Consider the following 14,604-nt stretch of genomic DNA (forward strand, 5'->3'; position numbering starts at 1 on the left):
TGATAAGTTCATAGTAGATGCAAAAGTATAATATTGGAGTGATTTAGTCGCGCCAGCAGGAGAATGAACAAATAAGAGTCCGTCCATTCTTTGTTAAAAGCTCTGTTTTCGAGGTCCACCTTTCTCTTCTTTTTTTTAAACTTTTTTCAGCACTATGACTTTTTTTTTACATATTTAAACATACTTTTTGAAAATTCTATACTATGAATTTTGTTTACATTATAAAAGTCAATACCATGACTTTTATGACTTTTTTCGACATGCTATACTTTGACTTTTTTACGATATTTTTCGAAAGTCTATATTATGACTTTCTTACCATCTTTTTCGAAATACTCCATGACTTTTTCGACATACTATACTATGACTTTTTTGACATTGTTCCATCTTTTTTGACATGTTATACTATGATATTTTTCAGCATAAATTGTATGCCTTTTTTTACTTTTGTCGACATATACTATGACTTCTTTCGACATAGCATAAAAAAACCCGACCTCCCACAAACGTTCGGGCAAAGTTTGAAAACTACGAAACAATTCACTCGTGCAATATCAATGAAACTGTTAAATATCGATATTTCCTTTGTGCAATGATGTAGATTCAACGGTTAGTTATATTGTGCTTTTTAACAGTTTAATAATCTATCATAGGTCTAGCTTGTTTTGTTTTTTGCTGATAGTTCTTGTTATTGAGAATGAGAATTTGTTCATTGACAGTTTGCTATATTTACTGTTCATTTTTTTTACTTATACATGTTCGAAGTAAATACATACATATGAAAGGAAACTTAAGGATTGCCACTGTCTATTCATATTCATCAACATTAATCCCAATACTTTATGCAGAACTTTAGGCGGAATTATCTACTTTCCTTTCTTGAAGGAAGGTCCAGTATTTCCTATGCTGAAGGAGCTAATAAATGAAGCATTGAAGCACCTTTTCTTAGCATTTAGAGAATTCGAAGAGCTCTTATCGTGGCGGCCACTTAGATACTTCCAGGTCATTCCTAAGCAAAAAGGACTATTGGACCGCATCCTGGGTCATGCAGTCACTTTCTTGAAGATGTAATGATATCAGCTGCCCACGAGATGGAGCTGATTAGCTGAGTATGATTGACTATGGCTAGGTCGCAAATGTTTTCTTAGTATTATAGAGAAAGGTATGTGTGTAGGTTATAGTAAACAAAGATTTACAATCAAGGAACGTGCTGTATATTGTAATAAATAAAAGGACAGTATGTGGTGAGTACTGACAGTGAGAGCCACACACACACTGAACACCACTTTTTCCATACAATCCCAGGAAGAAAATGATCTAAATGACTCAGTTGTCAAGAGGAAAATGCTCACTATACTGCTGTGTGGTTGGCAATGTTTTGGGCCAACTAAAAAAGATGTGTGTGCGAGAGGCTGTGTGAGGCTGTGCTTGAGCGGAATGCTAACACTCAAGATGGCAACGTTTCGAGGGCATGTTAAACATCTTAGTTTAGCAGCTGAGCATTCTTACATTTGGACTAAACACATAGCACAGCTTAGACTATGGAAATGTCACTAGTTTTGCAGGCATTTAGTCATAAATCAAACAATGGACAATTTTGACCTGATAATGGTATTCATAATGATATTAATATTACTCCTGAGGGGAACGTGGATGTCTGTAAGAACATTTTCATTTTTCATCCAATGCAACAGATATCTGTCTGGACCCAAGCAGTGGACCGACCAACTGATATTGCCATCCGTAAAGTCACCGCACTAGCACACGTCACACAAAAAACAGCAAAAAAAACAGCAAAAAGTGCATATTGACATGTTTATGTAACAAACTCAAATTTGATACAGCTGCAACCACTTAGGCGAATGCATGCACACATGCACGCACGTGGAAAGCATGGATCTCCATGGAAAGCATGAGTAATGAAAAGGGGCGTGACTAACCCACACCAAGGAAAGAGGAAGTCTTCGCTGAGATCAGTGATGCCTTCCTCAAGTGTGTCCCACAAATACATTGGCAGGCCCCAGGTTAGCGTCGGGCCACTTGTGGAGCATCTGTGCAACCTCTAAGTGAGCCGTGTCACACTGCGCGTCAGTTTGTTTCAGTTGATTTGACGCCTGGTGTGATTCATAAAGCAGTTGACCTTTTCCAATGACGAGCAGAGAAGTCAAAACAACAGGTCAGCTCTGCGTTCTGCAGCATTTAACATCTGATTTCCTCCATGTGGTAAAACACAAAGTGCACTCCGTTCTCTTAAAGCTGCCCCAGCGGTGAGTGACTTAATTAGCTGACTGTGCTGCTTTTGTTGTTGTTTATTTTTGTGAGGCACTCAGGCACTTGTAACTCAGTTCCTCAGGGAACCCGGGCTAATGGAAATTAAAAAAGAAATTACATTTATTCCCCCCCCCGTGGAAATCTGATTCCGAAAAAAGACGTTCATTTGCTTTGGAAACATGTAAAATAATCATACTGAACTGACACGTTTCTGTTTGTCTTCCCCGAAGAAAAAACAAGCTTTAAGTAGTTTAAAACATTTAATGGCCTGTTAAAATAACAGTTTTTGCAGTAAAGCCCCTGTGGCCTGTTTCATTGCACAGAGAGATGTAATGTTGCCTCAGTTAACAGCCTGTCTGTCTGATTGTCTGTCTGTCTGCACATCCCACCACTCCCATCCTGTTTGGAGGGCTTTCTTTTGACAGCCTCCTCCCATAAAGGAGGCCCCGTCTGGGCTTTGAGAGGCTGCAATAGGCCCGTGTATGACAGATGGATGGATGAGGTAAGGACAGAGGAGGCTGTAAATTAGATGTACAGAGCATACCCTTTTTCCTGAAGACTGACACTGTGTCTTGGTCAGCCATGCATGAACAAAAAAACAAAAGTCAAAGTCAAGCAGGAACACTTGGGCTGTGAGAGACGGGAGCAATTACTGTCTGAGAGATAGAGGGAGGCAGACAGGACGAGAGGAGGAGGAAGACGGAGAAAAAAGAAACCAGAGGGACTCCTGACACTTCCACTGGATCTGAGCCAGAGGCAAACAAAAGGCAGCAACACACAAACATAACATGTAAGCATTAATAGGAAAACAAAACCATTAAAAAGATTATTGGTGGCCTCGATGCCATGCCTGCTGCGGGTTTAATTATAGTTTTTCTTCAGACTTCATGTACACTATAGCCTTAAAAGAAGATCGGGTGATTCTATGGAGGTGATGGAGGTTTTCTATAAAAAATAATAATAGACAAGGTAGATGCAGAGAACATTTCCATCTTCTAGTCTTATTTTCTGAATCCAGACATCAAATGTTCCATTTCTACATAGTCATTTGTTAAATTATTGTGTGTCTCGCTTGCATCAACAAATTACAAAAGATTACAAATACTGATTTAGAATGGTGCTTCTGCTTTACGATCTTAATAAACTCCTGCCAACCGATCAAAGGCAGGTATTTATTTTGTATTATTATGGCAGATACACTGCTTTGTGCTGTTTTGTCGCTTATTCCCCCGGTTTTGTTTATAGTTGGTACAAATTGAATTGCTTTCCCAGGCTTTGGTAGAACACGTGATTGTTGTTGTCAGCTATCAGCAGCAGCTTCAATGATTGGATTGTGCTTGTAGTGTGTGGATGAGGCTGGATTGAGGTGCTAGATTGGCTCTCGGGGTTGTCACACACACACACACACTAACACAGGGCCGCAATCTTTCCCCATGACGATCAATAAACCCGATAGGAACTTCAGGCAGCAAACTCTTGAGGGTCAAGAGTGCTGCCCGTATATATGAGAGTGAGAGAGAGAGAGAGAGAGCGAGAGAGAGAGAGAGCGAGAGAGCGAGAGAGCGAGAGAGCGAGAGAGCGAGAGAGAGAGAGAGAGGGAGACTGGGAGGGCGACAAACATGGATGTGTGTATGTGTGGTAGAAATATCATAGAATAGAAATATAACTGTTACGTAGCAAACAGAACTAGCTCACTGACACAACTAACACGAACGTCAGTTAGGTAGCTCGAAGGGAGTAAAATATGTAAAATGGTGGCCATATATGGCCTGACTGTTGATTAAACTTCATAATGATGCAAACTAAAGGATAATTACAAAATGTAAGGCTGAAAACATTAGTTTGCTTAATTGGATGGTTCCTTCTAAATCTAGGCAACATAAATGCTATAACTCTGAAACACACAGATTTATCCATGCATTCATGAATAAATAAAGGAACGTTTTGGCTTTGTTTACACACAGTAATAATTACAGTTACCCAACAACAGTCATAACTTAGACATGCTTGATGGGACAGTTCACCCCAAAAATACATATAATTCCTCTCACCTTTAGTGCTCTTTGTCAATCTAGACTGTTTTGGTGCGAGTTGCCTAATTTTGGAGATATCGACTGTATATATTCCAAAACTAGAAAACTCACCAAAACAATCTTAATTGATGAGCAGCACCGCAGGTCAGGGAGCAACCTGAAGTAAACTCACATCTGGTGAGCAGACTCCTTCGCTCTGTCTGGGTGGCAGACAGCATGTTGGAGGGGGGGGGGGGGGGGGGAGAGAGAGAGAGAGAGCTTGCTGTCTCATAACATAATACAAGTATTAAATATACATTGCGAGCTTGCTGTCTCATAACATAATACAAGTATTAAATATACATTGCATAGATAAACTCAGACAGAGCCTCACACTCAATATGGCGGCTATTTCTCACAGCCACAAAGAACATTTTCCCCCTGCTCTGAAAACAGCTCATCGAAGAGCTAATGTTGCTTTCAGATCACTCTCTGCTTGGTACTCGTATAAATATCACTATGACATCAACAACAACACGTCTTGGAGCATGAAGAAGAATGTACTTACGCCTTACAAAGTATCTTACAGAGCCAGTCCAAGTGTTTTCGGGGCCTTAAGTTCCACACTGGATCTTGTTTGGAGGACAAGGTGCAGGTCCTCTTTCAGGATTTGTTAAACCAGGTAAAAGGTGTTCAGCACGGCGTCATACTGGGACAAATGTACATCTAAAAAATGCATATGAAAAACTATGAAAAAAATAGGATATTAAAAATGTTAGAATACACACAGACTTCTTTACAGAACTCACAGATCAATATCGTTTATAAAGTCTGTGCTCATTGAACTCTACAGATTGTACACATGAAGTTCAGTTTACTCGTCATGATCAGTACTACTCGGCCAGAAAACATATCTTTTAGGTTTCTGAAGAGACTTTTCCAAAGTTTGAGTCAATAACCCCGATGACGTCATAGTGATGTCATCGGGGTTATGTTGGTTTTGACTTGAAAACAGAACTTTTGTGTTTTGTGGTACGAACTGGAGTTTGAAAGTCTTGAGCATTGACTTGTCAGGAAGGGTCTAATGAAAGATGCTGTTGAGGTGCATGATGGGAAATGAAGGATCCAGTGTCCCTGGAGCTTGACTCACGCTAGGGACTAAAAGTCAGGACATTTCGGCACCCGATGCTTTGATTTTGATCCTCCTTTTTGTATTTTATAAATCTGTCTCTCAACCTTGTGGACGTCATTACTAAATCTCTGGAGTATCCCTTTAAACCTCTTGTCTGCTGCAGAATCTTTGGCTAAATTTGGGTAAGTGTGACTTTCAGTTCTGGGGAACTTCTCACAAATAAGCCAAATTCTTTAAACAATGTTAGGCTGCACAAACTTCATCCAGCCTTCTAACTGTGCCCCAAACTTGGTGATTTAGTATGCAAAGAAGCCTAGATTCCTTTGTAAAGAATGAATAAATGCATCATGTTTGAATTATTTAACAGTGACAAGACCTGTGTGTCTTTGCTGATTGGCTGTTTACACCACTGATGTGGAAGTAGGGTAAATAAAACAGCCTCATCATGCAGTCGTCTACATTCTTGGATTCTTCCTCCATCTTATTCCTGACGGGCTTCGGCTCATCTCGACACACCAACAAACACGAGGCCGGCGACACGCAGATTTCCATGAATAAGGCCCAACGCAGATGAATTAAACATCAGAGCAGCTTCCACTCTTGAATCCCAGCCACCGCCGTCTCTCTGCGTTTGGTTCTCTAAAAACAGACGATCTATCAAACAGAGGCAGGACACACAAGGGCCCATCTGTACTGAAGACTCACACAGACTCCGATGGCAAAATAACTGTCAAGGACATCAGCTTCGTCAAAACAGGAAGTGTACTGGTGGGGCTGAGTGGGAGTCTGGCTGCTGTCGTCGCAGGAACGAGACGAAGGAAACGCATGAAAAACAGGATATGCCCGGAATAAATGGAGAGAGGCTTTTTCTACGCAGAGCAAAAATAAAAAAAGTGACATTCATCTTTAAAAAGACACACAAACACACACCACGAAACAAATCATGATTAGGTCTATTTTTTTTTTGTTTAAAATGATTACAGTCATTACAGGAGTTATTACATCCCCACTTTAAAAACAGATACATTAGGAAGATAAAACAAAAAACAAATATTCATTCACTTTGATTTCTGTAGCATATTTGCATCATGGATAAATAGTTAAAGATTTAATTTGCAGCACTTTTAGAGTATAGATCGATAGAAAGTCCCGGGTTTGCCTTCCGTCTGTGCCTTTGTGTGCAGTGCTTAACTTCCTTCATTCATCACAATCGCTGAAATGATGTCGACTGGCTTCACAAAGACAAACACACAAGATTCAACATAGAAAGCTGGACCGTTTTTTCTTTTTCTTTTATCAAATTAACCGAGGCAACTAAATAACACAGCTTGCCATAACTACATTCTATGACTGAATATCAAAATAAATCACTTTCCTTCATTTGTTAGAGCAAGACCCAATTTGCATATTCACAGAGATTGTAAAAAAAAAAAAAGAGCAATAGAATATTTCCATAAAATGTACACCACTGTTCCTTCATCAGAAAATACAATACAAATCGACTTTAGTGGTTCTTAAAATATGCACGAGAACTGAATAGAGCTGCTCCGATTGTCTCAAAAATGCATTTAGCTTCTTGTCTTTACACTTTGCTGAAAGGGAAGAAACAAAGCATTTCAGACAGTCCGACGCCCTCTGAGCAACCCTTCATCTCATCTTATTGCTTTTACCGTCGGACTAAATATACGCAGCTGTCGTCAGGCGGGAAGTATGCGCGTTTGGTTTTGGTCGGTTCGGTCAAAACCTCTCCGATACCTGGATCCTCCAGGTGTGTAGCAATCATCTGAATAACCACAGTAAAATATATATCGAAGATTCAAAAGAGATAAAAACACGCTTTAAGGCCATGAAAAGAGATTTCGTGTGATGGGGATCCACCGTGAACCGAACATTTCTTTTCAATGAGAGAATCCTGTATTTGTGTTTCTCACTGCTTTAAAGTGGACTCAGTTGAAACAAAGGTGATGTCATGTATTTCCATGCACCAATCAGGAATTAGCAATATTGCGAGCACCGTCAATCAAATGTGATCAAACCAGAGCGTTTGAGCATCAAACTCTCACTAAATAACACTTTTATTTTTTACTTTGATTGTTGTCATTAATTAATATTTAATGGTGTGAAATTATTTGAAACCAGGTGTTCAAGTAATTTTAATTTGTACTGAGACATCAAAAAGATTTTAAAAAACAATATGGGTGATTAGTTACGTTTTGGTGATTATCAGTATCAGATCATTTAGTTTAGGTCTCTACTTTTGGTTGCTTCACTGCATTTATTTGAATAAGATCATTAAACTCGTTCCCCCTGAAGGGACAGATCGCCCAAACCTCTAAATATTCCCACTGAGGTCTTATCCAGCAAAGTGAATTGTTTTGGAGATATCCACCGCTGAAACATCTGCCACCCCAACACAGTGGAGATATGACGTTTGAAAAATTCAACAGCAGCGTGCGTTTCCACAAACAGGCACTCTGTGCATTCCAACGTCCTGACTGCATCTAAATCAAATTAAACTCTTTTAAAGTTGAAGATAGAAACGCAGTAAAAGGTTTGAGGATTGCTCGACACAGCAGTTAAGGAAAATCTTTTTTTTTGTAATGTGGTTTGTCCTGTGGGTGCCAGCTGTTTTGCTTCTGCTTTAAAAGTAAATGGGGACATTTGCAGTATGTAAGAAAGAGACAGGAGACAGACAGAGAGACAAAGCTTCCTTTCTCTAGCAGTGCAGCTCCACATTCCTCTCATTCTGCCGGGCACGACCTGACCGCAGCTACAGCCGGCCCTGTGTCTGTCTCGGTGTCTTCTGGGAAATTTATTGCCCTTTTTTTGAAGTCAGGAAATCCCTGCAAGGACACAGCGGTCACTTATAGAGGCCACTTGAGGATATCTTTTAGAAAATCGGGTTATTTTTAGGGTCTGGATTCGGCATCTGCAAGCTTGCTTTCCATACGTGTCAGACGCTCAGATAATAGTGTAACTTTGATCGTGCTCAAACAACCATTGCAGCCTGATCCTTCGGTGACACAGTGATGAAGTTGCAGCATATGGACTGAATCAAAAGCAGGTTATTTCCCCGTTAGTGTCAGCTCACCTTTGAGCAGCTGAACACATCTGACTGAGTCAGGAGAGTCTAGAGATCTTAAACAAGATGTGAATTGCTATTAAATTGTTTAAAATGCTTCAACTTTTGGTTTTTAACTTTTTCCTTAGTAGAAGAAGTGAAAATAAAATCTTCTGTATGAATTATTGCTTATTTCTTTCCCCACACAGTAACAATAAGACAAAAACAAACACTTTCTGACTGAGCTGCTAATTCATGTCTTTGGTCTGTCACTTAATGATGTGCTTGAATAAAATACACCGCCTTCATCTCTCTCTGTTGACAGCTCATTATCTCCTCTGTCTTCTGCTCAAAAACAACGTTTCACCAGCCCGCCCTCCACATGCCGCCCGTCCGCTCATCCGTCCTTTCATCCCGACTCGCTGTCAGTTTTTTTTTCGGGGGTGTAATAAGAGTCTACTTTAAGTTCAGCCAGACAAAGGAAGACTGGAAGCCATTCTCATCTTGGACCAGCGATACACACATGTAAATAACCTCAGTCTGGTTGCTCGGTTTTGTTTAATATTTGCCGAATTAAAGATTTAAGATGAGAGAATTTTTAACGGTTGCAAACGTACACTACCTGGGGTCAACAGGTCAAGTTTCAATAGTGGTGATTATGATGTATTTTCGCAAAAGAAATACTCAGTTTCTTGCTGCCAGAGCTTTAAAGGGTCCCTTTAAGGGTCACAGTCCATGCCAAAGGCCTTGTGCAGCATGAGACAAGATCTAAAACTCCAAAAAGGGGTCAGAAGTGATGTAATATGAATGAAGCTACGGGTCAAAAGGCTTCCAGTCCTGACAAACTCTGCGGGATATTTTGTGATGACTGAACTGAAAGCGAACTCCCCCCAAAAAAACAGTCCATCTCTAACACGTCCGCATTCCTTCAGCCTCTCCCGCTCGTTTCCACACTGGAAACACGATTACACTGATGAAAATGATGCTCAGACTTAGTGTTCTAATGATATCAAATGCAAATTACATTTCTATATGACACATGTTAGTTGCGGTTTGTAATTGGTTTCATTGTAGCAGCTTTTGTATGGACTACAAAGTGACAATCATGAAACAAATATCCCTTTAAATGGCAACAAAGTGTCTGGAAATCAATGGCATGATAATATAATAATGCTGATAAATAATAGAACAACCCATACATCTTTTTTTTAAAGATAGTTCTAACGTTTAACTTTTTCAGGAAGAAGGAAGAATGAAGTTGTTTTTTTATGATCGCCAGTTATTCGTTAACGGGATTTTACATTTTCAGCCCATTTAAAGGGATATTTCATCACATTGATTACATTCATTATTGCATTATCTGGTATTATTGCATTGTTAAAGCAGACATGACACGTTATAAAACCTTGGAAGAGCTAAAACATGATAAATAAGACTATGATGATACAATTCTATTCCTTAATAGTCATGTGTTCTATGGTTGAAATGTAAATATTTGAATTCTCACTGCACCGTAAGGAACCCTTACCTCCAACACGTTTTCTCTCTGTTGCTACTCCTTCATTATCTGGTGCTGGTCAGCTCTGTGTTCCTATCATCAGGGAGAAGCTGGTAGTGTCTCTCAGCTATGTTGGAGGGCCACATTGTACACGACATTCAAACCCATGCACACATCTAAAAAGATGCAAAAAAGTCAAATTAAAAAAAGCAACACATCCGGCCCCTGCCCGGATTCCCGGAAGCCCGTGTTCCCCTTTCTTAAAGCATACCCTGGAGCAGGGAGAGTTAAGTATTTCAAAGTGGCAGGGAATGTTTGATCCACAGTACGTATCATCAGTCTGTTTGAGTCACCCCTTGAGCCGCTCACGTTGGAATTAAGAGCAAAACATTCAAACCTTTTGAGACATACTGGACTGGTATCTGACTCGGGTTGTGCTCGTTACTCAAACGACAGCAGGTCCGGGTGGGACTCTGAATCATCAGTGCTCCTTCCGGTGCCTTTACTGCAGGGGGCTCCGTTCCCCAGCGGGAAATCCTCGCCCACGCTGATGCGGCAGGAAGTTTTCCCCGAGCAGGGTGTGGAGGCCAGTCGGGAGTCCGGCCCGGATGCCTTCTGCCAGACGTCGCAGGGCTTAGCTCTGGGCTCCGGGGGGGGATCTTTGTTGATGAGGTCTGGCACAGAGTGCTGCAGCTGGGGCTGATGCTCCTCTTCGCCTCCCACAGTGCTCCCGTTTTCCACTACATCTTCTTCTTCACCTACCACTTCAACGACTTTGCCGTTGCTTCCTTTCGTCGCCCAACAATCAGCAACAACTTTCTTCTCTGCTGGGCCTGGAGGCAACGTGAGCTCCTCCGATCCCTCGTCCTCCTTCTCGCCCCGCTGCCGCTCCTCGCTGTTCTTCAGCTCCTCCTCGGCGATGAGGGGAGCCTTGTCGGGAGAAGAAAGGAAGGAGGATGACTCAGCAGGGTCCGGAGAGGAGACCACGGGGTCAGAGGAGATCATCATGTCCTGTGTGGTCTTCAGCGCCCGAGGGAGGCGCTTCTTCCCCGATGGGGGTGGAGGGTCCAGCCGGGGGAAGGAGTCAAAGGCGGAGATGTGACTGGAGGAGGAGAGGATAAATTGGGAGGTGGAGAGTGATGGGGAAAGGAGGAGAAAGCGAGAGACATAGAGGCAATTAGTTAAACGGAGGTCAGAAGTAAGTACTGTCCCACCAAAAGTTCTGGTACTGGTACACATGCTGCGTTTAAGTGTTATGAGGTCTTATTAACCTTGTTCTGTTTTCAAAAATGTACCACCATCTGTTTTCTACATTTGGACAGAGCACCTTGGAGAACTCCTGAACCCGACCAGCAACTCCTCCGTGGAGGAGGCAGAGTTTGAAGTCTCGGGGGGAAGACTCCAATTATCTGGGGTATCACACTGCTCAGCCTTCCTGGAAAAGTTCATTCGAGGATGCTGGAAAGGACGTTTCGACCGATTTTCAAAGAAATCGGACTTTTCAAAAACTCAGACCCAGGAGAGCTCTTTACCCTCGCAGGGCTGGTCGAGGCTTCATGGAGGTTTGCCTATCCTACATGTTTTTTAAAGATTTGGAGAAGGCAGGAGCCCTGTGTGGAGGGTACCAGGGTCGTTGCAACTAGCCATCATGTCCATGTACAACCAAAGTGAGAGCTATGTCGGTATACTTGGAACAAAGGCAAACACGTCCCCAGTGGGTGTTGGCCTCCGGCAGATTTAGATAAGCGGAAGATAATGGATGGATATATGATCGTTCATCGGAGCTGACGGGGATGCACTCAAAGACAATTGATTTCAATGAGCACTGCTGTGCAGTCTGAGAATGTGAAGAACACAGAAAGTCAGCTCTCAGCTCCATGTGTTTGAACAATAGGCTGGTGTGTGTGTGTGTGTGTGTGTGTGCGCGTGTGTGTGTGTGTGTGTGTGTGTGTAGTAGGGGGTCTATCTCCCTTTCTCAGGCCATTAGATACTAAAATCCGCGACAAAATGATGGTGTTACTGCAATAAATCAATGATTTCCGCAATTCTTACCTCAAATACTAAATGAGAAATACCACGGAAACTACGTCTTGGGCAGTCAAAATCTGGATATATTTTTAGTCCGTCACTATGGATGTATTTTCTCTAAAATGCTGCTTTGGGCTGGGTATGTTTACCTCAGTTCCCGGGTCACTGTCATCACTAAGATGGTATTTTCAATCATGCTGGATTGGTGCACGTTCTTATACGAACAACACAGACTTCACCGTCTGTTGTGCCGTTAACTGGGAGAAGTTACGGGGCAGTGGGATGGAGCATCAGCTGCTCGTCTTGTGCAACGTTAAAAACATCCGAAGAGGACTTTAAGTATAAGTTTAATAACACTTCATGGATTTTATTGTAAGGCATCTCAACTTCAACGTCTATGTAATTTGAACATCTGTATTAATCTTTGTATACTGCTTAGTCTTGAAACCTTTATCCTCTTTTCCAGTACGACGATTGATATCTAATGGGGGAGGATCTTTACGGGTACGTTTTGGCTTCTAACCTCTCTCATATTGATTTTTCCTGAATTCCATGCATCCAAATCTCTGATAATGTCATTAACCATCAGATACTGGAATCAATTCAAAGATAAGTGATAGATGAGGTCATGCGCCTTTCATTTTCAGTTGATTCAAAAAAAAAAGAAGAAAAAAAAAAAAAAGAGTCCACTGCATCGCTTGCATCCAGGTTTCAACAGTCAGTCCGTCATGAGCTAAACTATCTCTCAGCTCCACTCGTCCGAACCAGTAAAATAATCCTCACGCATCATCACCGGTAAATGAAACTTAATCTATTCACATTGCTGGAAATGACTTCTGCTTGATCGATCTTCAGGAGAGAGAAACGGATCAATGCTTTCTGGAACAAATCCCCAAATACAAACACACAGAAACAACCTGGAATGTATGTGTGCGCATGTAAGCAGGTCACGAATACACAATTCATAAAAAGGCATTTACGTTTTGACTGTACAAGAAGCTGAAAAGTTTCAGACATCTCACAGGAAATGTGTCATGATTAATTCAAACCACATTTCACAGGGAAAATCTTAAATCATTCATCTTTTCTGCAAGCTATAATATACAGTGATAGACACTTCTCTCAGCACAGGTAATTCTATATTTTTGCCCACAATAAGATAATGTCTACCAGTGGTTATATCATTCAATTGAACAAGTGAAAAGTTCTGTGAATTTTACATATTCACCCTAAAAATAAATACATACGCTACAAAAGTGCTACAAAATGATACATTTCATCAGTGAGGTCTCTGAGGCACAAGTTTGCAAATTCATTTAAGATGATCTTAGGTTCAGGTTTAGGGTTGAGATTAAGTTTAGAAGAGGATGAATTCTAACGGATCACGTACTTTCTTCACAACGCGCACATACAGAGGAGATGTGTGTGTGTGTACCTGTTTGCAGTGGTCTGGTTGAGTTGGTCCATACAGCTCCACACCGCATCAACGTTCTTGTTGACCTCAGTGACCCCGATGTCTCCGAGGTGACTGGGCTCCTTTCTTCTTAACAAGTCGTTGACCTCAATGAAAAATACAGAAAGACAGAAATCTACTTCACTGATGCAACACTAAATACATTCAAATTAACATTACAACCCAAATATCAAGAGGAGAAGAGGAGAACTGCTGCTTGTGCTGTGCTCACCTTTGCGCCGACAGCCTTGCCCAGATTAATGGCGTTTTTAAGCCTCTGTTGGCCACCAGAGGAAGGAGAGTCGACAGAGCCGGAGCTCAGGTTGTGATTGGCTGACGCTGGGGAGCGCCAGGCTGAGGGCTGGCCCGACCTAGAGGTCTGAGGACTCTGCTGCTGGGCAATGGAGTTCTCAAACATGCTTTGATCAACTGTGAAAAAAGGAGAGAAACCGGAGAAAGGAAGGATTACGTAAACACAGAACAGGACTTGACAGAAAATGTGCTTCTGCTTTTAACGGCACATGTTGAAAAGCTGCTGACGCTGAAGCATTGGACAACACAAATGGGATGTTTGCTTTGAGAATGAGATGCAAACAATCAGATCTTGAAGGAAAGTGAAAGGAATACTCCACTGAAAATACAGCCGCTGTCCTCCACAAATGAACCAATCTACAAACCTTTAAAGGCCCCATCAGCCTAAAGGGGAGTGAGTATTTGATATGTTTTAGTGGAGTATTCCTTTAAGTGACCGCGTCATGTCCCTCTGGCTCATCATCACATCATGTTTCATTTAATGAGAATGCATACAATGAATTTGGGGCCAGAGGCAGTGCAGTAATATTGCATGTCATAATCACAGAATAATATATACAACAAAACGTAAGGAATTTGCAATGACACATGCACATACATAGAAACACCACCAATGGAAATAAAGCGGAAGGTGACCAAAATGCAGGATCAGAAACAGTCAAACATAAAAGGGGAGCTCAGGTGAATCCACTTAAGATAGAAGATCTTACCTCTTGGAGAGAAAATGTTTCTCGGAAGGCATTAAATGAGACAGAAGTATCAGATTTCAGATCATTTCACCTCTAAAGTTGCAAATTATTGAGCTTAAAATGCAGCTGATCCATGTCTTCCTAGAAG

General features: G+C 41.4%; 1 protein-coding gene across 1 annotated transcript in view; it reads right to left on the bottom strand.

The window, feature by feature from the left end:
- Nucleotides 1-6,402: 6,402 nt before the first annotated feature.
- The window catches only part of LOC306775968 (carboxyl-terminal PDZ ligand of neuronal nitric oxide synthase protein-like), a gene marked incomplete at its 5' end in the record, with an annotated part of 115,665 nt that continues 107,463 nt past the window's right edge, over nt 6,403-14,604 (bottom strand). Inside the window, 3 exons of the mRNA XM_079266557.1 lie at nt 6,403-11,076; nt 13,438-13,562; nt 13,688-13,884. Of these exons, the coding sequence (XP_079122683.1) occupies nt 10,416-11,076; nt 13,438-13,562; nt 13,688-13,884 (983 nt within the window). The 3' untranslated portion in view covers nt 6,403-10,415. The remainder of the gene's footprint in view (nt 11,077-13,437; nt 13,563-13,687; nt 13,885-14,604) is intronic.

The sequence above is a fragment of the Melanostigma gelatinosum genome (genome assembly GCF_949748355.1).
Source record: "Melanostigma gelatinosum genome assembly, chromosome: 4".
NCBI lineage: Eukaryota > Metazoa > Chordata > Actinopteri > Perciformes > Zoarcidae > Melanostigma > Melanostigma gelatinosum.